This window comes from Pezoporus wallicus, unplaced genomic scaffold (assembly GCF_028554395.1).
Source record: "Pezoporus wallicus isolate ANWC-B61680 ecotype Strahan unplaced genomic scaffold, APGP_CSIRO_Pwel_v1 contig_593, whole genome shotgun sequence".
Classification (NCBI taxonomy): domain Eukaryota; kingdom Metazoa; phylum Chordata; class Aves; order Psittaciformes; family Psittacidae; genus Pezoporus; species Pezoporus wallicus.
The window spans coordinates 4,563,241-4,587,890 of NW_026642342.1; the positions used below are offsets into that span (position 1 = coordinate 4,563,241).

Genomic DNA, 24,650 nt, shown 5'->3' on the forward strand with positions numbered 1-24,650 from the left:
TGCATCACTAAATGCATTTTTTTTAAATTCTATTTTTTTTTAAATATCAATATTTGCTGTCTTAATATTTTTTTATTTTTTTGTCAAAGAAACTATTGTTTGTGATGGCTAAAATATCTCCATTTCCTTTGTTTGAAATGGCCATAAATACATAACAAAGCCATGTTTCAGCCACTGCCCTAGTTAAGTATATATTTGAATTGGCTAAATTTTTTTTGAGTCTTTATCTTAACTACTTAATAGCTATCTGGTAATGGTAGTAGAAGAGAGATACTGCCTGATAGAACAACATGAACACGTGACAAAACAAACTTCAGAACATAGTTAAGAATGTCAAGCTAACTGGATAACAGACTCTTCATATTAGCGATTTGCAGGCCTGAGAGACCGACAGTCAAAAGCAGCCTCTTAGGATTTGGTGGCGATACTACATAGCACATGGTCTCTCTCTTACAGATTGTTGAATGGATGCCATATCATTTATCACAGAAGTAGTAAGTGTTGGGTCCTTGGAAGGATGACAGAAGATGCTATAGATGCAACTCTGCATCTTTTATAACTGTTTTAGAAGTCTCGCTATACAGTGAAGGAATTTAGTGTGCTCAAATTCCCCACTATCTTAGCTTGATAATACACATCAGGTTTTTTTTTCTCTTAAGTTTCTTCATATTGGCAATCAGCAGAGTTAAATATACAAGAATCAGTCTGTCCTTTTCCATGTTGACGTTGGTGAGAGTATCCACTTGGTAAGTTCACTCCAGTATAAAGTCCTATATAGATTCCTTTGGGGATGTGTGTGTAGCATATGATTCACAGTTTGCAATACAAATACCCTGATACATCACTTATTTACTATTAGTATTTGATTATTATACCATTTTGCGAAGTCTTAAAACCACATTTTAATTAGTGTTGCTTGGAGCAGTTCAGAATATATATATATATATATATATATATATATATATTTTTTTTCCTTGAAAGCAGAAGCTCTAATGGGTATAATTTATGCTCTCTTTGCATGCAGCATTTCAATGAGAAGGTTATTACATGGCACATCCCCATTCAGGTGTTTGTAATAGAGGTATTCTTCTGCCTGCATACTGATGGCCCGGATTTCTGGTAGTCGCAGGAGAAGCTGCCCAAATTTTTCTGTTTGCTGTGGGTAGTTACACATTGTGTAGTCCAGCAGAGCAGCATTCACTTGTTCCTGAACGCCTTCCACAAGCTGGAAGTTCTCAAGATTTTTGACATCTGAATGATAAAAAACAAAAGAAAGGTAACAGTTTGGTTGCATTTTAATTCCTGGTTATGGAGGCAGTGTTTCACTAAATTGATGTGTTTTTTTTCCTCCTGACAAAAGCATACTTTGCAAGCTGCTGAATATTCAGTGAACCCTTTTGCCAACTTTCCTGGGAAAATGATCACAAAAGAGCTTTAGCAGAGTGTCTTGTTGAAATTCTGCATATACCTCAAATCAATTAGACACCAATGGAGTCTGAGCAAGGTCAGCTCTTTTCATAGCTTACAAAAAGAAAGGTTGAGGATTCCTAAAGTAGAAGACCATAATATATTGCTAGCAAATGAGTCCCAAGAGGAAGCCCTATCTTTAACCTAGTATGTTACACAATTCATATAATTCTGTATTAATTTTTCTGACCCAAGGTGAAATCTGTGTCCAGGGTATGATGTAGTTAATTCTAATAAAAAGTGACAGGGTTCTTGTTTCTGTTTGACATTTTCTAAATGATTCTGAAAGCCTTTGACTTGTCTAGCCTATGTTAATGAACCATCTGGTACACTCCAGTGACTGCCAAAATAATCTTCCCTACTAGAAACTCTCTAAAATATATATTTCACTGACTAATGATCTTTATAAAATGAAATCATTGTCCTTTGGGTGGAATACCAGATAGGAATGGTGCCCTTTAACCTGAATATGGTTTCTGAAATCCAACACAGACTGGGTTTTTTTTTTGGTATTGGACAACAGGGGCATTTACATCAGTAAGGCAGGTACAGTTTGTTCACTCTGCCTCTGTTTGATTGTCTTGTGTTCCTATACAGCAAGTTCAAGCTCTGGAAATGTTAGTCACAGATAAATGCTAGTATATTAACTCCTCATTATTTGCTTTCCTGTGTAAAAATTACTCTGATGGCATCATCTTTTGACATGTCTGGAGACTGCAGAAGCTATTCTGAAGCTTTATAGAGTGATGCTTTATAAACTTTGCTTTATAGAGTGCTGCTGTAATGCAGAAAGAGTGAAGCCATCAAAGTGCTCTTGCTGCGAGAACTTGATTTGGTTGGTGTTTGATCATTTATACCATCAGTAGTGTACTGTCACTTGCAGTTTCTTGTAATGCTAAAGCATAGTGATACTGGGCATAGCTATGCTGACGATCCACTTTGACTAGAGACAAATCTGCACTTCTATGGATGCTCTTGGAGCACAGGAGATGGGGAATTTGGCAGAATTAGGTTAATTGTAAATGCCAGCCTTTGACTGGAGGGGAAAAGAGTGTTTTCCTTTGCAAAACAGGATCACACAATGCTCCCCCAATCCATCATCAGCCTGGGAAGGTGTGTAGCTTGGGTTTCGCAGCACCTTTTCCTACAGGGTGCTTTAAACAGAGCAAATATCGGCTCTTCCACAAAACTCTGTGCTGGAAAAATGAGGGAAATGGTTGGAGGAGGCAAATATTTTTTTCAGGACAAGAGTGTAGGAAGGATCCCAATGGCAGCCCATGGTAGCATGCACAGCCTCCAGGGACTGTTACATGCTTTAAGCAGGAGCCAAGCTGAAGCATGCTGGCTGCCAGGTGCACTTCATGTTTACTCTTGCAGGAGCTGTGGTGAATGTTTCTCGCTGTGCTCACTACTGCCTGCCTCTTTCCTTTCCCCATTTCACTCTGTAAATGAAACAGGTAGCTCTTGGTTTTATGCTGCTTGTTCAGGAGCTGGGGACACGACCTCCATCTGAATTTTGCTAGCTGTCTTAAGGAGCTCATTATCAATACTTAAATTCTGATGGCTGTCCAGCAAGAATCATCTGAACTTGGTATTACCCAGTGAGGAGAACTGGAAACTTCAAAGCTGCTATGCCTGGTCCCTTAGCTATTCAAACTCATTTATCCAAAGTCTCTTTGCTAGCGTCTCTGGAGATCTGTTGGATAATCATGTTTTCATGTATTACGCTGGACATTTTCTCACACAAAATATAGCTGTTTATTATTTTTCCATACCTGCATAAAACTCCCAAGGCATTTTGTAGCGAGTGTAACCTGGTTTATAAATTGGGCATTCTAAGCATATTTTTATGAAGTTAAGAAAGGCACATTATCAACTATCACAGTTATTTTAAATAGGTTGCTTTCAGATGCAAAATGCAATCATGAATGAATTGTCAGAACATAAGAAATTCCCACAGAAAACAGGGACTATGCTGGAGATTATACAGTGTTAAACAACAAGATAAAATGTATAATGAATTCCAAATCAGTATTTTGAACTTTTCTCCTCTGTTAAAAATAACTTTAATCATCAGGAGATTTTAGAAACTGTTGTTTGATTCATCCCCCTTTAAATTCAAAGGGCATCTTTGTGTTGCTGTTTCTGTTTTGAATTGTGCCATGAGATTAAGTTGTGCTGACTTCTTGGAAAACCAGGTTCATTCTCATTTTTGCTCTTTGTCTAAATGTTACTGCATGGAATACATGTTTACTGGCAACATCACAAATATCAAGAAGAAACAATATCTGAGAATTGCAGAGTTTTGGTATTTTTCTGCAAAAGTGGTGAATTCAGCATGCATTTTAGATATGCATTCCTTCTGCACTTGTATTGAGACCACACTCCATACGGAGTCATAATATTATATCTATATTACTCCCATATACAAGATCCATGGCTTCTTGCAGTAGGTGTACCTGTGTGTTCCTATATGCTTGTCAGCTGCGTGGCCTGGCTGAATTGCATGGATGTTGCAGAGCTACGGGGGAAGAAGGTCTGTGTTGACTGTGGGTTTTTTTTCTCCTCACAGAGGACAGTTCTTTAAATACTCATATGTGGCAACATAAACACTGGATTCAGATGTAAAACAAGTCCAATTAACAGCAAACAAAAAGTAGTTCTGGGGCTTCTATTCCACATCTACAGCCTGAGGAAATACTTGTAGTGTATTTCCACTACACGAAATCTTGATATCTGTGGTGAAGTTCAGTGCTTGTAAACAAGTTATTATTAGATAACTAGTGAAAATACATAGAATTTTTGTGACTCTTTCTATATTGAATCAGATACTCATAGTCCAAATGATCATAGTTTAGGACATCACTACACTATTCATCTGTGTGTAGATCTCACCAGTACTGCAGTCATAATAGCGGGGATGTAGAGGCAACCTGATGGCTGGTTATGTATTTTGGAGTGAGTCATCTTGAAGTAACCAAGATTTTTGGATATGACTTTTGATAAGTGCTCTCACGTCATGTACATTAACAATAAATGCTACAGTAAAACAAGACAAATTGAACAGAGAGATGAAACTCAAAGGATATGTGCTGTGAAGCTCCATTGCATGTCTCAATCTATGTTTTGTATATTGTTAAAAAAGAGGTTTGCCAAACACATCATTGCAATATAATTTACAATTACAATTATTTTTGAGAGAGAAGCAAAACCTCTAGCTCTTATATGGATGAATAACAACAAAAGAAAAAATGTGAATATTAAGTTATTTCCAGTAGCTCTAATTTCTGCAGGTAGAACAAGAAATGCTATAGAGTTGTCACTTCTGGTACTTCGCATTTAGCTCATAGAGATACAAATGTTATTAGATAATAACTCTGGTTTGTAAGTTGATGGTTTTCCTGTGGTTTGGGATTGGTTTTGTTCTCTGTATTTATTATATAATTGGCTAAAGGTACATGCTTTAGTTTTCCAAATATTTCCTTTTTGATAAAGATCCTTTGAATGCTAAGGAGTTAACTTGGTAAAACATCAAGCAATGCTTGTGTAAGTCTGCTGAAGGCAGTGGTGTACAATGAGCGTGAAAGCTGCTACTGATGTGTACAGCACAAGTCTTTCATGCTTTCATAGAATTCTCCATTCCTGTCAGCTGTTTAGAATTGAAACGTCTCTTATCAATCTTTACATCGGTTAGTAACAATTTAAAGTACACATGTTTAAGCTTAATGCAAGAAATCATTTTCCGAGGTTTAGATGCTTGTAAATTAAATGAGGAGGAATGGGTTCCCCCCCTACCACCCACACACCCTTTAGAACCTAGCAGCTAGAAAAAGTGTTTTGTGTTGCTACAGTAAGTATCAGTCTCTTAGCTCTTCTACTTTATTCACTCAGGGACTAATTACCAACTTTTTACATGAAACAGCCTTACTCTGGGCTCACAGTGGGGCGCACATCTTTTTCTATCCTTATTGGAAAGTAAACCCTTAGGTCTTCTGGAATATATTATGTGTTTTACAAGAAGTAGCAATTGCTTTTCTGTCAAACAAAGAATTTTTGTTCTCTATAGCTTACTTTTGACAATTAAGACAAAACCAGAATTACAGTATGTCAGGATCTGCTCTGCAGTCACAGTAAAGATCTGCCAGTATTCCCAGAAATCCCCCCATTTTGATTATTTTCTGCATCTGTTATAAAACTCTGCATTAAGCTAAAACTGCAAACACAATTCAGCCTGAAGAGAACACTTTTGCATATTTTCCCCCAAAATGGGTCTGGTCTTTAGAGGGGAAAAATATTTAGGTTTCAGAGAGATTTTCTCCCTCTCATATTCCAAACATGAAATACTGAAAATTTGGTGGTGTACTAATCTGTAGAGAGCTTCCCTTGGTCTGGGGATTTTGAAAAGAAAAATGAAAGAGAATGAGAGATTTAAATTTGAAAACCAGTAATTCCTTAGGAGCAGCGTAAATATTTCCCAAAGAAAGCTGGTTCAATTTTACTGCTCACATCCCTCATCAGATACTCTTTCTACAGGAAGCAATCAGGAGGCACGTAGACAGACAGCTGTGCTGCCTCCCTGCATTTTCCACCACTGCAAGTCCTGTGTATTGCAAGGATGAAATAAGGTTGTGTTTAGGCTCCTCTGTGGCGAGAAATTTCTCCCTTTCACAAGGCTGGAAACAGTCTTGTGACAGATACTCCTTGAAATAGTACATGATACCAGCCCAGGATTGAGCTTTCTCACCCTGAATGGGCTGACGAACCCCTCATTTAAGGACTTCATTGATGACCAGTGGACCCAACACTTAGCAGCTTTTTGAAATTACTGTTAAATTTGTAGATAAAATATGATGTCTTCCAAAGCCTAGTGATGTTATCTTTGGCCAGGATGGCCTTCAGGCTCACCTTCCCAGAGGTTTGTCTATTCTTTCCACATGGCCTAACAAGCAGCATTTCCTCTGCTTAGAAACATGCTGTTTTACCAGGGAAAGATACAAGTTGCCTCCTCAGACCAAAGCTGGGGTTCCTGTCAGGGGCTTTGGTGTGAGATCATTCCCATTTGACCTTCAAGATGGAGTATGCTAATTCTGAGGAAGACTTTTCCGAGCATAGTTCAAAGAAGGGGGATTACTCAGAACTAGGTGACATTACCAAACCTTCCTCTATTCAAGCTTTTTCCTGTTTCACCCCACTGCTACCTCTACTTTCTGCCAGCCTTGCAAATCCTGTGGGTTACAGGACTTAAAATGCAGGTAGATTTTTGACATGTGATAAAAAATTTTTTGACGGCAAGAGTAGTAATGGTTGACAAAGTGCCAATCTCTGAAAATTACCCACAATTCTCCTTCATTGAAACTAATAGCAACAACAGTGGTTCCATACAGCACATCTGTCACGAAGGCAGATATATGCCATTCTATAGCTAAGCTTTGACAGACAAAATGCTATAATGAAGGAAGATTTATGGTAAAGATAAGCTCCTTACTGCAAAATTCCCCTCAATTTTATTACTGCAGGGTTGTGCTGAATATTATTCACTTGGAAGTCATGGGAAACAACTCTCGATAGACGTGTTTTGTTACGCAGTGGTAAGGCACTATATTTAGCACTTTCCAAACTCTGAAAAACCTTTGTGTTATAGCAACAGAAATCACTTAAGACTTCCAAGTCCAAACTGAATGCATAGAAAACTTTTCCTGTCTTTAGAAGGATTATATTTTGGAAGTGGTTAAGCAGTGATCACTGCAATGATCAATCTCTGACTGTTTTTAGGGTCATCAAGTAATTTTCATTTTCAGTTGAACATAGCATCAGATAATGAACACATTGTTTTAAAGATCTTGATTAAATTCTTCTACAGAAATGTATTTCATTCATTCTGTCCTGGGTTCAGGCATAGCTGGGCTTAAACCATGACACATACCTAAGTATTAGGCAAAATTATATATATTTTTTAAACTAAGAATAAGATACTTATGAGAGAAGAAGCTGTAAATATTAGTTTGAATCTTATTTCATTCCCTCTGTGCTCAATCCTGATGGACCTTTGGTTTGTTTCAGAACAACTCAGACTCAACTAAAACATATTTTGTTGTTGTTTTATAGTAGTAGACTTCTTTCTATTGTTATTTAAAATATTGAAATGTATTTTTCTATTTCAAAAAGATTCTTACTGAGAAAATCAGGTCCTGATGTATATTAAGAATCGCTCCTACTGACTTTTGCGAAGAATTTTATAGCTGCTTCTGCTAATGTTAGTTCTGCAATGGAAAGGGAGATGTGGGGAAATAAGCTGAATTCCTCTCTTTGTGTGACTCATTTCTTTCAGTGCCAGTATAGACAAACGGCAAAGCCTAATTTACTTCTTGAATCTTTATGACTGGCATAATTACTGAGTCATCACTTAGGAAAATAAACCAGACTGACTTTCAACAGCTCAGCCTGAATTTACTGACTCGAAAGTTAAACAAACAAACAAAATCTCCACCCTGGCAAACCAAAGTGAGTCAATATGTGATATGGTGGTAATTGAAACACAATAAAATAAGATGCAGCCAGGCCTCTTTGGAGGAAGAGCTGCTCACAAGCCCTGGCCCAAAGTCCACAGCCAGCTACGCCCTTAAATACAAAGTCCAGTGTTTCTCATTGAGAATCATGAGGGAGTAGCATGGGCAGGTACAGACACAGAGCCAGGGGTGTGGGGAACTGGTTGAGATAGCTGGCTGATGAAACCATGGCTCAGCCCAGAAGACGCTGGACAGAACCACAGGCACCATGTCTCAGGCAGTGGTTCCATGGCTGGCACTTCATCCTAGCCGTGCCTAAACTCTAGTACCATGTAACTTTTATCAATTTCTGAAGCTTCATCCATGCCTGGAGTTATGTCCCTGCTGATGTCCCACAGACTTGCTCCTGCTTTGGGTGAGCAGTGCAACATGCTGCTTGTCTCTTGCTCATCTGGGACTGAGCACAGGCTGTCTATTGTCTCATGGCTTATTCTGTAGGTATTTTAATACATGCTTAAGCATTCAGTGATAGGATTAGGTTTCACACTAGAGCATAGCGGCTGCTTTCTTTGAAGATGTGACAGAGGAACTGGAATTTGAGCAGCACTTGCTCTGTTGTGTCTTCAAGGAAATTCCCCATACAACTGGAGTTTCTCACCATGCCAGTGTGTGGTCTTAGCTATTGCTAGCTACAGGCTGATTTCTCAGTGAAAGTGGGCTCCAGTGTCTGCATTGAAGCTCTGCTGTTGCACTCTAAAAAATAAACTAAGATGATTTAGGCCCAGATTTATAGCTTGCCTTTGTAGTCTGGTGGTAAGGGAGTGGTAAGGTGAGCTGATGTGGGTTTCTGGTTCCTGCTTCCATGTTTGTTTATATATTTGACCTAGGGACCGCTTAAGGTAAGTGACAGATCGATCCTAGAAAAATGTCTCAATCCAAGTCTCTCTTTTTCAGGAGAAAATTGTTTAACCACTCTCCTTTGAGGCCATGGTCATATTTGTATGCTAGCACATGCTGATAAACGGGGGCACAAGTGATTTAGCGAAGGTCTTGCAGATAAACTGGGAAAGAACGAGAGTCAAAACTCATTTTTCCTAACTCCTCAACTAATCCCAGGTTCGTATTATATGTCTGGGCTGGAAACGTTTGTCTTCCGAATATGCAGTTGGAATAAGCATAGGTAAGAAAACTAACATGTTAATTACTATGCTATCAGCAGGCTTGAATATATATATATGTGCTTAGATGCAGGCAAATCTACAGCCGTAGCCCTAGCTCATATCACTCTTACAGTTACCAGAAAAACGTATCACAATTAAATAAAGCAGAATTTAGGCTTCTGATAAGAGTAAAAATAATTAATAGAATAAATGGTAAATTTGTTGAACTTAATGTTTTCCCTAGTTAATTTCTGAAACATCATTTTAATCTTCAATAGCACACGAACAGTACAGGACTGTTGGTGTTTTAAGGGAATTGGCTGTCACTGTCTACAATTTGTAGGGTGTGAATAGTTTAAGTTGTCATAAATATTTATGAAGTTCCTGGGAATGGTGATAGGGACATCATACAAAATCCTTGAAGTTATGAACTGAGGCAGAAGGGGTGTTATATGCAACTTGTAATAATAGACAGTTTGGTATAATGTGGAGAGGAGTAAGAAACAATCTGTTATTTAGCTGAAATGAAGCTGGATGTTTAGAAAAAAAAAAGAAGGGAAATCTTGAAAGATTTGCTTTTATCTGGAAAATATTTGCTCTGCTTTCACTTAGTCATTTGCAACTTTTCTGAGTGATTAGATTTATTGCACACAGGAGAAGCTTGCACATTTTCTTTCCCTTTCTATTCCTCTCCTACTACTCAAGTACTGTTTAAAATGGGAATAATGGACAAATTAATCTCAGAGGTATTTTTACGGTTGCCACTAGAACTATACCAAGGGCAGATATAGTCCTGAAAGAAGAAATATAAATGTTTTCTGGAAAAATATTGAATATAAATTTCTACTGTGGTTAAAACACAGAAGTGCAGCTGCCACTGAAACCCTTTTGAGCATCAGGCTGTATCCTTTTATAAAGCCCATCTGTCTCTGCAGAGTATAAAAAATGCATGATCATAAAAAGCAGTACTCCTCAGGGGAAAAATCTCTCTGTACTAATCTTGTAGTCACTTTACAAAACAGTTTTTAATCCCAAATTTGCATTTGATTTTCAGTCAGGAACTTTTGTGTTTTTTGCAAAGTTTTCTTATTCCATTAGAATGAGATATGAGGTACAGTTTGTTCAGGTGGCAAGTCCAGACTATGAATAAACCAACGTTATCATATGAAAGAGAATTAAACAGGCAGATCCAAGTGGGGATATATTAAGCCAAATTTAAGCTCCAGTAGTTGAATTTAGCCTGTACTAGATGTCTAGTTTGCCTCAGGATATATTCAGCTATCCAGCTAATCGACTGAGGAAAACTGCCTCAGGTATGATAAAATTTACAAGAGAGCTCAGTTGAATAGCTCTTGTTATAAATACTAGCTTAAAGGCATTCTTCTGGTCTTTGGGATCAGGACTGTATTTGCATTTAATTATTGTATTTCAAACTTTTTTGAACTTGGTTAAAAATATTAGACCAGCCAGTTACAGCTTTATAGTGGTTTCCAGACAAGGGTAGAACTTCATGCAACTTTTTTATTACTTGGTGAATTTTGTTTGGTTTTATCCTTTTGTTTAGATCCAAAGTCTCACAGGTACAAAACTTGTTACAATATATTCTCTTTTAAAGAAGGAAATAGTTAAGCAAAGGTGTTTTAGTGATCTGCTGATCTGAGAGGAACAGTACTCCACAGTGACTTGATATCACTGTAATTGACAAGTAATTAAGAGTTTTAAGTCTTTTGTGCTATTTTGAGACAAGTGTGAGACAATCAACCAATCCTCTTTCAGACATTTTGATTTCAAAAACCTGTTTTTCCTCTTTTCTTGAGACCTTTAAATATGTGATTTTATTAGTTTTATGTGTCAATATTTGCACTAACAGGGTTTTTATTTTTCACTGACGTATCGGTGGAAGCTGATTCTAATTTAGAAATATTATGAGAAAGATAATCACCTCTGCCTGTTTAAGGTATGGGAAATAGAAATCAGTAAAAACCCTGTTTCCTTATAGAATAATATAAAGCAAAATGCATTCATTTAATTGTTCAGTGCTAAAAGCACTGCAGTAGGACTACAGTAGAAACAAATATGACTCCTATTAGCCAAATATCTGAATTTTACTATTGTTATTTAGAAGAGCTAGACTCTACCTTGGGTATTTACAATTATTGGCTATATAAAAGTAGCTCACAAGACCACTGATGGTACATTGAAGCCGTTGTCTCAGCTCTTTCAATTCTGTACCAAATTAGCACTGACCAAAAATTTGCTGGGTTAGATGAAAAGTGCCAATGAGTTTGGTCCCATCATATACATGCATGTATCAGTCATCAAATCACTACCACACCTCATTGCAACAGCCCATGAATGAGCTTAAATGCAATGCACCATACACTGGAGCTCCTCACTGAGCAACAGCAGAACTGGTGGCCCTCAGACAGGGCTCCTGCCCTGTCCTTCTGTCCCTCTGGCTGCTGCTGGGCTTCTTGCAGGTGGTGGTAAAAGGAAACACTTTGTTCTCCTGTACTTTCAGTCATGTTTTCATGGACAGTAAACACAACGAAGTAATTTTCTACTGCAGTATTTCAAAACATATTGTTTCAGACATTGCCTACTGATCCGAGTGGAAGTTGCAAATTTCATTTTTTGTTGTGGCATATGTCAGTGCTTAGTTGTGGAAGTGGTTTGGCAAACAAGAGTGACAGAAGCCCAGATGGGGACATCTGCAACTAGCACTTTGCAAGTGTCAGTGCTGGCATGCAGGAAATGCTGGAGGGGCACCCAGATGTGTGTCAGTCTTTGGACTCTTTTCTGAAATACATTGATGTGTATACCAGTGATCTTTGTCCTCATTGCTTACACTTTAAAACATACAAATATGAACGCTAAAAAGCCCACCTGAAAGTCCCTCTGTCAACATGGTTACTCATCAGTTAAACAGATAGATAGGGTAGAGAAGTGTGGAATAAAGAAAATACTCTTACACCGGCATTTCAAAAATGAGGCTCTTGGAAGAGTTTTATTTCTTAGTGTCCTGGTTTCAACTTAAACCATGACACTCAGCTGCCTCTGGTTTCTCGACAAGAAGCCCTCATCAGAAAGGGCTGGACACTCTCAGATAAGGTAGTGCCTCAGCACATTGGTAGCATTTCACTTACTCACTAAGGAAGAGCAGAAATAAGTCACACAAACTCCAGATTTGTGCTCACTGCTCAGCTCAGACTGAAATGTTTGGTTAGGTATGGATGTTTCCATAGACACTGTGGTAATAGATGTAACATGAGGTGCATGAATTAAGGGTCTTCAAGTTCCCATTAGCCTCTGGCTGGAGCTGTCCCTAATGTGATGACAAAAAAACTCATGTCCCCTGCACAGGGACAGAGGTAGTTTGATCCCCTGATGCCACATGCCAGACGATGGAAATGAGCACACCTCTGGCACTGCACAGTGTCTCCTGTAATGGTCCACAAAGGGGCTCAGGAACACGAGAGAGCCTCATGCAAACTGAGGTTTCCACTTTTCCTGTCCTGACCAGGCTTGTTGTATCACTGACATATATAATCTCAGGGTCCCAGCAGTGGTCTGATGAGTTCCTTAATGCTGTCTTTATTGAATTAGACTGTGAATTTTACCTTTATTGATGAAAGTATGGAAGGATTTATAATTCTGGATCTGCCTCTGCCTAAATCAACACTCATTGGATTAAGGCTGGCTCTAGCTAGATCTCACTGTACTCTTCAAAGCAGGGGTGTTTCTCCACCTATACATATTCTTTTTTACAGACAGGACTGTGAATTACCATTTGGAATGGAATTTCTGTTCTATTTTTCATTTTATGATAGAAGTTATATGTGTTGGTACTCTGAAAATTGTAAAAGCAATTTGGATTTCTTACCTTAAAGGTTATTTTTGCTGCAAGTTATGCCCAGGCCAAGAGAGTACTTTCTTGTAGCCTTGCTGCCACAGCAGACAGTGGGATATGTATTGGCAGGATAGAATTCATGCAAGTACACATGAGCATCCTTGTGCTTTAGTTTCATGGAAATTCACAGGCTTTCAAATCTAAGATATTCAGCAATAAACAGTTCATTTATAGCTCTAAATGAGCTGTTGTTCTTGCCCTTCTTCATTTACATTCACTAATTGGAAGTTAATGTGTTCCCAGAAGCAAATACATATATTTAGACAAAAAGAAATACACTATTTTTTCCAAATACTGTTGAAAAACAACTCAGTGCTTCTCCTAGTGCACTGTCCTAGGAGTGCTCTCTGTGTCAGCAGTGCAACTGTAGTACCTCTTTAACCTCTGTTTTATTAACACAGAGATTACTGGTCTGTTCACTTTAATCAGATTACTTTGACTAGTAAATATAGACTAATTTAACAGAGATTATCACCATTCTTACCACTTCTGTCCAACCAAACCTAATGAGCTTATAGTTAAGCACAGGCCAGCAATACTTTATTTATTTTGATATTAATTTCCTGTGTCAGCTTCAGGTTTAAAAAATACAAATCAAGCCTGACACCTGGAAAAAAATCGCATAGTGGAAAAACTTGACATAGAATCCAGTGATGTCAAAAATCCTACATATTTGTTGTTTCCGATTGAGACATCCTTCATTTAGACCAAAATAACAGACATTTATAGTGTACCTTAGTGCTGGTGACTATTTAACAGCTAGGTGCTCTCACAGCATGGTACTCTTTATGTGCACAGTAATGAAAGTTCGCTATTGATTTTTCTGTGGCTGCTTGTAACCATTATAGTTGATACATCAATAGAAAAGGAAAGCACAATGTTTCACAGGAGGCAGAAAATCAGAGAATACATGATGCTGTTACAGTAAATCATGGCATAATCTCAAGAATTGATAGATGGTTGCTGCTAACTTGAAACCCATGGCTTTCTCTGAAAAGACTAGCCTATAATCGCCCAATATGTTCTAACAGACTGACTGCCTGTAATAGTGGTAAAGGACACAACACAATGTTTCATCTTCAAAACAACGGTTTCCACGAGCCAGGTTGTTTTGTTGTGGTGGAATTCGTTTTGTGTGTTACTGCAGAAGGAGGGAAAAAAAGTGGTTTGAACACTGTTTAGACTTGTGCTGAAAGTTGTAGGAAAAAGAATATTTTATTTTTTTTCCAAAAAAAGAGCACAGGAGGATTTGTTAAAAAAAAAAAAAAAAGAAAGAAAAAAAAAGAGGAAGAGAAGTTGTCATTAATTTTTAACTTGCAAAAATCTGCAGTTAGTTGAAAAGGAAATGTAAAAGAGCTGATTATTCTTGAGATCAAAATATTGGAGCTGTTTTGTCAAGAAAGGCAAATGCAGAGAAAATACATTTACCACAGCTGTTTCCAGTTCCACAGCATCCTGAAAGGGAGCCAAAGGCACGTAAGTAATTGAAAGCTCTTTTAAGTGTCTGCTTCTCTCTGATGCATTTTTGAGGGCCACAATGATCTCTGAATTTTACAGTATGCCTAGTGAATTTTTAGCAGGAATGTTCTAATTGCTTTGTTCCCTCTTTACTCCCTGACTCATCTCTGGTAGTTTTATCTGTGGCTTTAATTAATTGTAAGGGTCTTTTCTCCCTGTCTCAAAAGGAAAGGGAGGAAGAAATACAGGTAGGAGCTGGCTAGCTGGAGAACGGTGTGCAGTCTAGATGACACCACTCCCACAGTAACCTCTTCACAATGTTCCTTTCTGAAAGAATATTTTCACTGTGCATATTGTTTTCCAGTACTTCTTCAGGTGATGTGAGTCTGATACCTGTCCTTTACAGCCCTGCTGGTGACTCCATTCTCTAAAGAAGAGAACAGTATGCATCATTTGTTCTGCTAGGCTATGGAGTTTCCCCTGGTGAAAGACTGGATAATGTCGTCTATCTTGTCTTGAGCAGTTCACTGATCTCTATTACAATTTTTGTTGGGAGAGAGGAAAGATGCCGTTGTAGTATCATTCCCCATTCTGATGTTGAAATCTTTCTCTTTCTTGAGATGAGACTTTCCTTCTCCTGGCAAGCAAAGGTGTGGTGCAATATGTTTAGAATGCACATCAATCCCTCCCAGTGCTGGAGATGGTTTTAAATGTAGGAGTTTCCTTATTAATCTTTGAATAATCTTGTACAGAAGAGCTCTTAAAATGTCCTTAGGAAGATGGCCACGTACATATTAAACTTTTGCCAGCCCATACAGTTTTGGTGCTTACTCTCAGTTTGTCCCATGATCAATGGACATGCACAGGATCAGAGCAACACAGAGCCTAAGGACTTGCAGTTTTCACTTCCCTCCCCTTTCCTGCCAGCAAAAGACATAGGGACACTATCCAAGCCATGAACTTGGGAAAGAGTGTTTCTGCGCAGTCCCCTTCTGCCTCCCAATTCACTATCGCAGCTGCGTTCAAGACTGGGCCATAAAGTTTGTTTCTGAATTTTCCTTCATTTTTTCTTTCCTGTTTGCTTCTATTTCCTCCCTCTCCACCTCTGGCTTGGCTTTGATCACAGTTCCATGGTTTCTCTTTCCTTCCTGTCCTTTCCCTCCTGTTTTCTTGACCCCTTTCCTATCTCAAGGCATCCAGTCTCTCTGTTCCTCTGATCCACAACACTGCTATCCCTTGCTTTCATTTACGACTCCTGGCTCCTGCTTTGCCCACATATCCTCTTCTCTGCCACTCGTTTTCCCATCACTGTTTCAGATACTTTCTCTCCCCCTGGCCTCCTGTTTAATTCTCCTGCTACTTCTTGTCATTGTTTCTTTACAGTATTTCATCTCTCTATTTTAACTCCCTCAGAGACAGACATTGCTTTTGTTTCTCTTCCAGCGTCCCATCTTGCATAAGCAGCAAAGTGAGAAGAGAAAGAGGGGAATTTGGCCTACTCTATAGTGTGTCTCCAATTAATGGCCAGCATTCACCCATATAAAAACTTTCATGTAAGAGTCTCTGCAATGTGGTTTTTTTTGTAAGTAGAAATATATGAGGTGCAGTTTTCAGTCTATACATTCTGGTTTAAAAAGTATTTAATAAGTTGTCTGTTACAACTACAAATTAGATTTAGTTATCATATTCCTTTAGCATGTTATTCATTCAGTGAAGCTTTTAAACACATGTTCAAATTAAGACCATAGGATGGCCTTACTGGCTCCAAGATTAAGGATATTAATTCATTTATGTATATCTTAGTATATAGCCATTTATTCCCATGTTATGCTGGGAAACTTGGCTAACAGTAGTAGCCACCGATGTTAAACATTTCTGCTAATAGCAGCTAAAAAATTCTGTATAATCGCATGCTTCCTCTGTTACATATATAATACATTCAAACTTGCACCTTAAATGTCTAAAATGTATATTAAAAATGAGACAGAAGTTGCAAAAATATTCCAAAAGTAGAGACACATCTAAATGCGGGTTATTTTCAGGTAATTTTTCCCCGTTACAGGAGCTGTTAAAAAGCCATACTTACTAGTACTGTATAAACATATCAGAGAGGGGAAAAGTGCGGAGCACACTGATTGGTTTATTCTGAAATCCCCACTGTCTCCACACAAAGGCAGCAGTACAGAATACAAATATCGTTTGATACCCATGTTTCTAATTACTTGTGAGATTTGTATCTAACAAATATATGACCTAATTTTCTCTCAAGCATCTAATCCTATTGTTATTTTGAAACCTTGTAAAGTATGCATTTTAGAAAAAAACAATATGAAAAGAAGTACTTGCTGAAGACAGGGAAGCTTTATTTTTTCTATGGCTCCCAGCTGTCAGACAAGCAGAAAACATACCCAGTAATGATCAGATCGGATCAAATTCATGCCATTGTACTCAACAGCTACATTAGAGATGAATTTGCAATATTCATTGCATTTCATGAAATAAAATCGGGGAAATCAACAGTGATTAGTAAATTTCCTCTATAATTTAGTGTAGTTTATGCAAAAAACCCAATCAGCCATGAAACAGACAGCTACCTCTGGAATTCCTGCAAGAATTTTATCATTCATGGCTCCTGCATCCAGGGCTGAGATGAATGAGTAAAGATTTATTTATAAAAAATAATGGTTAAATTCTTAACTGTGGCTCATAACTCCGACACCTGTCTGTTTTATATTATGTGCATTTTTTTTTGGTGTTTTTTTTTTCCCACAGGAATGATTGATTGGAGTTTTCATGACGATAGATACCTGTGAGATAAACACTGTCCTACTTTCTTTCATACTGCCTGCAGGATATGTGGAACCTGGATGGGAGCCTGGACAAAACTTGTCAGCTCACTGAAAAAGTGTTCGCAGGAGAACACGGTTGTTTATCAAGGTCGTCACTCCATACATCATCATTTAGCATCTATAAGGAATTTAAAGACTGATTTTTAATCATTTGGCTTTGCTGTGGTTTTTGACATAAGGGAAGGGAAGATGCTTGCTTTAATTTCTCTAGAAATAAATCAGAAAAAGCAAAGAAATTGAAGAATAGGGTGAAAGAAAATCTATTTTGTCCTGCATGTGCTAAAATGCTAAAATTCACTTCTAAAAATAGTGTCTCAAAAAAAGAATTTTAAAATCCTTTGCAAATTATTGGACCCTAATATGAAAATAGACCAAGGAACTACTCAGAAGTTGAGTAATCTGTAATGGTCTTTATGTTATCGGTAGATATTTTAAACAACAATGAAACAGCAGTTGTTTCAATGTGGGTATAGTATCTTTAATACTCTGGATTTCACCACTGTTTACAAAGATAGATAACTATTGTTTCCATTTACCAGATAAGGTTCTTGAGATATCATTTAAGAGACTTCAAAGCTCCTTGGTAACAGAGTCAGAAGCAGAATTAGAGACAAGAGGGTTGATTTCTCTATTGGGCAATGCTGGTTCCATGAAAGAAGGGCATCCCTCATGAGATGATTCTTAAATGAGGTTTTGTCCATATTCATTTGCTTTGCTTTCCCAGAGGATTACAGTAGAAAAGTGGATTAGCTCTTCTAGTGGCAGAGTGGAGTAGCCTGCCTGCTGTGCTTGAGATCCAGAGAGGAGGTAAATGTTCCAGGAGCAGACTGGCTATTTAACTATTCTCCTGGCCCTCATATTTAATAAGAGATTTATCTTTACCTCTTTCCAAGGTGATGTGGACATGCAGAAGCAAGGGACTATATAAATTGCTGACAACTGCCCACATTAGAAGTCATAAAATTCAAACTTGGCAAATGAAGAAACATCTGTGAAAACTGTGAAATTAGGAGAGTCGTGCTAAACCTTCCTATGAAATTTACTTTCACTGATTTGGGTACAAGAAAGGACTGATATAATCATCATCATTACCTCCTTCAGCCTTCTGCTCAATGCAAACTATAGATATCCATCCAGCAGTTGTACATCAAGTTTATAACTTTTGACTGAGCTGCATCATATTGATTTAAAGAAGTGGTCATCTTGGTTTCAGATTTCAAGAAGCAGAGCCTCCATCATACCCAGAGGTGAGGTTTTCCAAACTGGAATAGTGCCTGTCACCTATGTATTGTCTGCTAGTCAATACTGGTCAGCATCATCCCCTGTGTAGATTGTATACGTTAAAGGAGGATTTTAAAATATCACCTGCCATTAGGGAATTTGGAAATGTTACTATTAGTAAGTTTGTCACAGTGAAAAGATCATCCCAGCTAGGGGTCTCATTCTACCATCTCTGATTTCATTCCCAGCCTATCTGCAAATCAGATGTTCATTTTAAAAAGTCTATTTGAAATATTGTTAGTACAGCAAAAAATAATCAAGAATCAAAGGGGGCAAATATTTTGTGGAAAAACATACTTAAATAAATCTTGGCTTTATCTATTAGTCAGCTGTCAGCTAATAATAAATTGTATTCAGTCCATCCCTTGTTATAAATATATATTGATTAGTTTTAAACTCCAAACTTCAGAATGAGTTATATCTGATCATTGCTAAACTGCTCTCTTCACTAAGACAAAAAATCCCTAACACCTATTATACTGCATTTAATTAAGACAAGCATCAGCTTTATGTGCTATTATTTGCTCCTGCCAAGTCTCTGTGGTATAAATATTGAGCAGTCACATCTCCTGAATACTAATCAATCCTTCCTGAATTTCAAATGATTACATAAAGTTTAGGAAATGTTTCTCTGCCAATATTCTTGTATTCTTGCTGTAGTGTTGAGATATGAGACTGGATTTGGCAAGTGTGCAGTAAGTATTTTTCTAAATTCAAATGTAATGTGGGGAAGCCTGAAAGCCCTGGTTGAACAGAACCCCTTTACTGCTCACTGGTGTTTACCCTGTACAATATCTTACAAGTACATTTGGGTAACAGAATGGATGAATATAAGAAAACTGATTTAATAAAAACACCTTATAATAACAGCCCATATATATATATATATGAATTATAAATAACATACATCTAAAAGAAGATGTAAAAGTAGTTGTATATTTAAAAACTGCAAAAAATAAAAACCTACAAAATGACCACTTTTGAAGAACACTGCATTGAACCCTAAGTACTGTTTGGCAGTGTGAGTAAGCAGTCAACACATTTGTGATGGCAAGTCTATCACTGGATAAGTGCTCCATGACTGACTTGCATTGGCTTGCCAAGGAAGGCTGCCATGTGAGATAATTTTTGCTTCAAATTCACAGCACCTACTTCAGATCCTGGGACTGAAGGTGCTTTGTGAAGACAAAATAGTGTTATCTGTGAGCTTCTTGGTGGCTTGCCAGATAACCACCAGGCCCACTTTACAGGGAGGAGAACAGCATCTCTGAAAACTACACATGGCTTGTGCCTACCCTATGAGAACATGGGAAATGCTTTGCTGGCACTCTGGATCTTCTAGACCACTGTCCTACCTTTGACAGTGACCGAGAGCAGATGCCTTAGGGAACAGTGTAAGAAGAAGAAAAGCATGGAGTGCTACCTTCCAGGAGCAGTCACTCAGGCTCCAGCAGCTGGAAATTAACAACAGCCAGGAGCAGCATTTTTTATATTTCATAGCTTTCAATGGATTTTCCCTCTGTTAAGTTCTCCAGGTGACTTTTGTAACTACAAAAACTTTCAGCATCCTCTACATCTTGGATGTGCCAGAGCTGGATAATATGTTGCGTTGAAGAACTAATTTTTGCATTTTGAGCCAGTCACCTACTAGCTAAATTAGTTTTGTTCTGATACTGAAGTATCTGTATGGTGCCAGGATGCAGAAGATTTTTGGCCAATTCTTGTTCTTAGTAAGTTTCCATGTTTCATGGACTGTGCTTTGAAAAGCTAGTGTATTCTCGGCCTTATTAAACAGAGTGTGAAAGGCAGATCCGTATTTGTTGAAAGTATAACATCATTATTAGGAAGGCTAGAATAGAGATCTACATGCCAAAATTTGCTAGGTTATGCCTTTACGTCTGTACTGCACTTAGGCATCTATAATACTGCATGCATTGTCTGTTTTCTAATTTTCCAGTCTTGTTCTGTTTTCTTTTTGGTCTGATAAAACCTCCTGCCTTACTAATTCCTTCATTTCATTCTCCTTTTTGTTGTGTGCCCTTCAGCATCATGACTACTACAAAAACTTAATCAATAGTCTTTGTTATATTACTTCCCGTTGATGCTTATATACTTATTTTCCCATCTGAATATACAATGCCTCAAATTGAACCCTCAGCAGAAGCTGAAGAGAAGATGTGTACAGCCCCATGTTTCATCATCATTTGCTGCTGCTTTTCCTATCTTTTCTGTTTATTTAGACTGCAAGCTCACTGCGGCAGAGATTCTGGCTAGTCTGTGAATGTAATAGACCAATGATGTTATATGAAGTATATTAAAAAGTACAATAGCTAATTTAATTTTTTTTTCCCCTTCAGCTCCAGAATGTTGCATAACTGCATTGATGTGAGTTACTGAAACCAGGGGAAACAGAGCACAGGCTGGTTTTGTGCTGCTGCTCCTTTGGCACGTGTTTGATAGAAGAAAACTCCAAGTCCTGTGAGCGGTGAGCTCTGATATTTCAGGAAGTCTAAAAGCAAGGAAAGATTAATTTGCTAATATCCTTCTTATTCAAGAGAAATTGGAATGGAGTGTTGCAGATCCAGATGGATTTCTGCTGAACCCTTAAGTACGGCTGTGGTTTCAAAACTGAGTTCCTTTTTTATTTCTTGTTGTTGCATAAACAAGAGCCCATTTTTTGTCATCCAGAGCGATTAAATGTTTACCATTTCTACAGGACCCTCTTGTCTCATGTTAAGTGAGATGTGGGATCAATAGTGGCTCTCCAATTATTTGTACATTGATAAAGCCTTCATTTCTTAAATGAAGTACATTTGTCTATGTTCTGATAATGATAAGGGAGCGGTACTAGTCAGCTGCTGCCTAGTCTAGTATTTAGCTCCACAGGCAGACGAGTGCCTGGCATGGGTCAAATGATGTCTAACTTTCTTCCTATTGGCATTTCACTTTACAAAGTGCTCTGATGGGAGATTTGACAAATCATCCTTGCTGAGTTCAGATAATAAAAACTAGCAGGACAAATGGGAAGTTTTGATAAAGAGAAAACAATGGCTGATTTCAGGTTAAGTGACCAGTCTGTAAAGCTAGGGGATGGTAAAATGAAGAGATCTGTTGTGTCAGAAGATGATAGAAAGCATCCTGGGTAAGGTACTCCTTTGGTTCTTCAAGCATCATTTAAATGTAGTCATTTAGCACACTTAATTGCTGAAAAAATGATCTGAACTTTATTCTGTGGTAGGAAGCAAATAAAAGAAACAGTGAGGCAAATTTTGGCTCCACTAGAAACAGTCTAGAATTCTCTTTGTCTTTAGTGAGGCCAAGATTTCAGCCCAGTGGAGCATGCCAATCCATTTCAGTCCCAGAATTAGAGAATTTAGCAGCATATTTGGGGACAGTTTGATTTTGTTGATAGTTTTCGTTTTTAATTTCTAATTCTGCTTTATGACAAAGAATTTCCAAGCTAATGTCAAATTTGGTAGTGAAAATTCAAAAAGGGTGATAAACTGACACATTTGCCTTTTCTATCTGTAGTGTTTCTCAATTCAAACCAGCAATCATTAAGACAAAGAAACAATTTGTATTTATTTTTAAAACTACTTTGTGATAATGTGTACTGTGGACTATACTGGTTATATGCTATAGAAAAATTAGGCATATTATTACTCTGGGATTAGGGTAAAGAAATTGTATTATTCTCAATTTGGCTAGCTTTGGGAAAGCCAGATAAGTTTGCTTTCATTAAGTGGTAAATTTGATGAACTGTTATACAGCTGTGTGACCATCATCTTTCTCAGATGTGCTTTTTCTATATTTTGAACATGAGTTCATAAAGCAGTGTTAAAAATAGGTTTAACACTCCAATCTGTTAAAGATTTCTTTATTTCACAGTTTTGCGACTTGTGCCTGGCCGGTATCTTTCCATCAACTGTGTTATTACAGTTGTTGAATTGTCATGGCTCTGTCTTGTTTCTTTTTGCTTGAAAGAAACCTGCCAAGTGCAACTCAGTAGTCAAGAAAATCCAGGTTTACATATCTCTTGAGCTACTGATATTTTTATTCATATATCTTCAGATCATGGGGGAAAAAAAATGGCTAATATACCTGAGTTAAATTGTGTTTTGGCATGCTGATTGCCTTCATTCGGGCCAGGTTGCATAGAGCTTTGAGCAACCTGGTCTAATGGAAGGTGTCCGGGCCCATGGCAGGGGGCTTGGATGTAGATGCTCTTTAAGGTCGCTTAAAACACACACCATTCTATAATGATTCTGTGATTCATTCATTTTGTTAGAATCAAGGGGGAACACTTCTACAAGTGAAAACACAGGAATAATGCCCCAGAAGACACAAGTTTTGGGGTTTGCAAATATGATGTAAACCTAGGTCAAAGAAAGGTGAGCAAGGATAATTGCTGTCAGAACTGGTGTCCTGATTCACTTGAAAGCAAGATAATAGCTCAGGATAATTGAAATTGAGATTGATAACAGAAGTTGCTATTTCTAGACCACCTAAACAGAAGACTTCTTTCAAATAAATCACCCTGGTGGATGGATTGCTCCTTTCCGATAAAATGCCTCAGCTTCGGCAGTCCAGCACATCTTCAAATAAAACATTCAATCAGCATCTAGTGTACCATTTGCATCAAAGACAGACATTGGTACAGAATTCAGGCATGTCCATCAGAGATCAAATAGGGGGAAAAGTGACTAGAAAATGCCTTAGCAGTTATACCAGGCTACACAACCAAAAACTGTGAAGGGCAATTTTGATCACAATATCTGTTTCTATTTGATTCACTGTGATCTCAGGTATCAGACTGGTGCAGTTGTGTAATGTTGTTGTTGTGTGTGGTAAGAGAGGAAAGCAACATATATTTGTTTGTATGTAGTGAGGAGGTAGGCACTGAGGGAATTGCCACAGAGAACTGTCTTACACAAAGTTTGTGATTCTTTAAGAGAACCCTGATGGACTAATGCAGTAGATTATGTAACCAGATCAAAGTAATGTGATGGACTTCAAATTACACCAAACTTTCGATGTCGTGACAGAGTAACTGACTGACCAGTGATGGTGCAGTGAAGCTGTGAAGGAAGGGGGTCTCTGCTTGTCCTTTAATGTCCTTATGAGTCAAGGTTCTTGTTAATCTAAAATACAGCTGAGTCCAAACCACGCACAAGATGATAAACTCCAGTGTGATCATGATGACTGTGCTGGGTGTAAGGACTGATTCATTCTCTGGCTTTTTAACCTGCAGGAGCACAAATGCTGAAGGACTGATTCAGCTGAAATGGTTATCTGCTGAGAGGAACAGGTGTGATGGACTTGCTCCTCTCCAAAGTTTGGCAGTGATTGGATTGAAGGATGGCATGAGGAAGCACTAGTGGTGGACAATCACTGAAGTATGAAGATCTGTGGACAGTAAAGAAGGCTTATATACAGAGAGGTAAGAACTACCTAGCTGTAAAGACATTTGTTTTTTATAACCGATGGAGGGAATTTAAAAGTTACATAATGCTACATATAGTAATACTATATAGAACTAAATAGCTCTAAATAATGAACTAACTGGTTTCAAAGGTGTTAAAGCTTTCTTAGTTACATCAACTTTTATATGCAAGTGATGTGACTACAAGGGTCCTACTCGTGGCAGAATTAGCCATTATTATAGCAGCATAAATGAGATTAAAACTGGATAACCTGGCTGGGTGCATGCTTGCAAGGTATTCCTGCCCAACTGCATCAGAAGCTGAGCACACTGCTTGACAGAATTGGAAGAGCTAAAGGTGCAAGAACAATTCCTAAATCACTGCAAAGTACTAGAAAAGCTGATGAAAGCCATCAAACAAAAAGGTCACGTAAAATTGAGAATTTTCCAAATGCACTTCACTTATTCAGCTAATTTAAAATATCATGGAATGGGGATGAATTCTCTAAATATTTTGTCAGAGGAAAGCTGCAGTCTGTTTAGATATTTCTGTGCCGATGTTTAATGACTGAAAAGCCTACTTATTAGGAATTCGGA

At 37.9% G+C, this 24,650-nt stretch overlaps 1 protein-coding gene across 1 annotated transcript in view; it reads right to left on the reverse strand.

The window, feature by feature from the left end:
* Nucleotides 1-951: 951 nt before the first annotated feature.
* NR5A2 (nuclear receptor subfamily 5 group A member 2) overlaps nucleotides 952-24,650 on the reverse strand; it is a 90,948-nt gene continuing 67,249 nt past the window's right edge. The window contains exon 8 of the mRNA XM_057429092.1: nucleotides 952-1,251. Coding sequence (XP_057285075.1) covers nucleotides 1,004-1,251 — 248 coding nt within the window. The 3' untranslated portion in view covers nucleotides 952-1,003. The remainder of the gene's footprint in view (nucleotides 1,252-24,650) is intronic.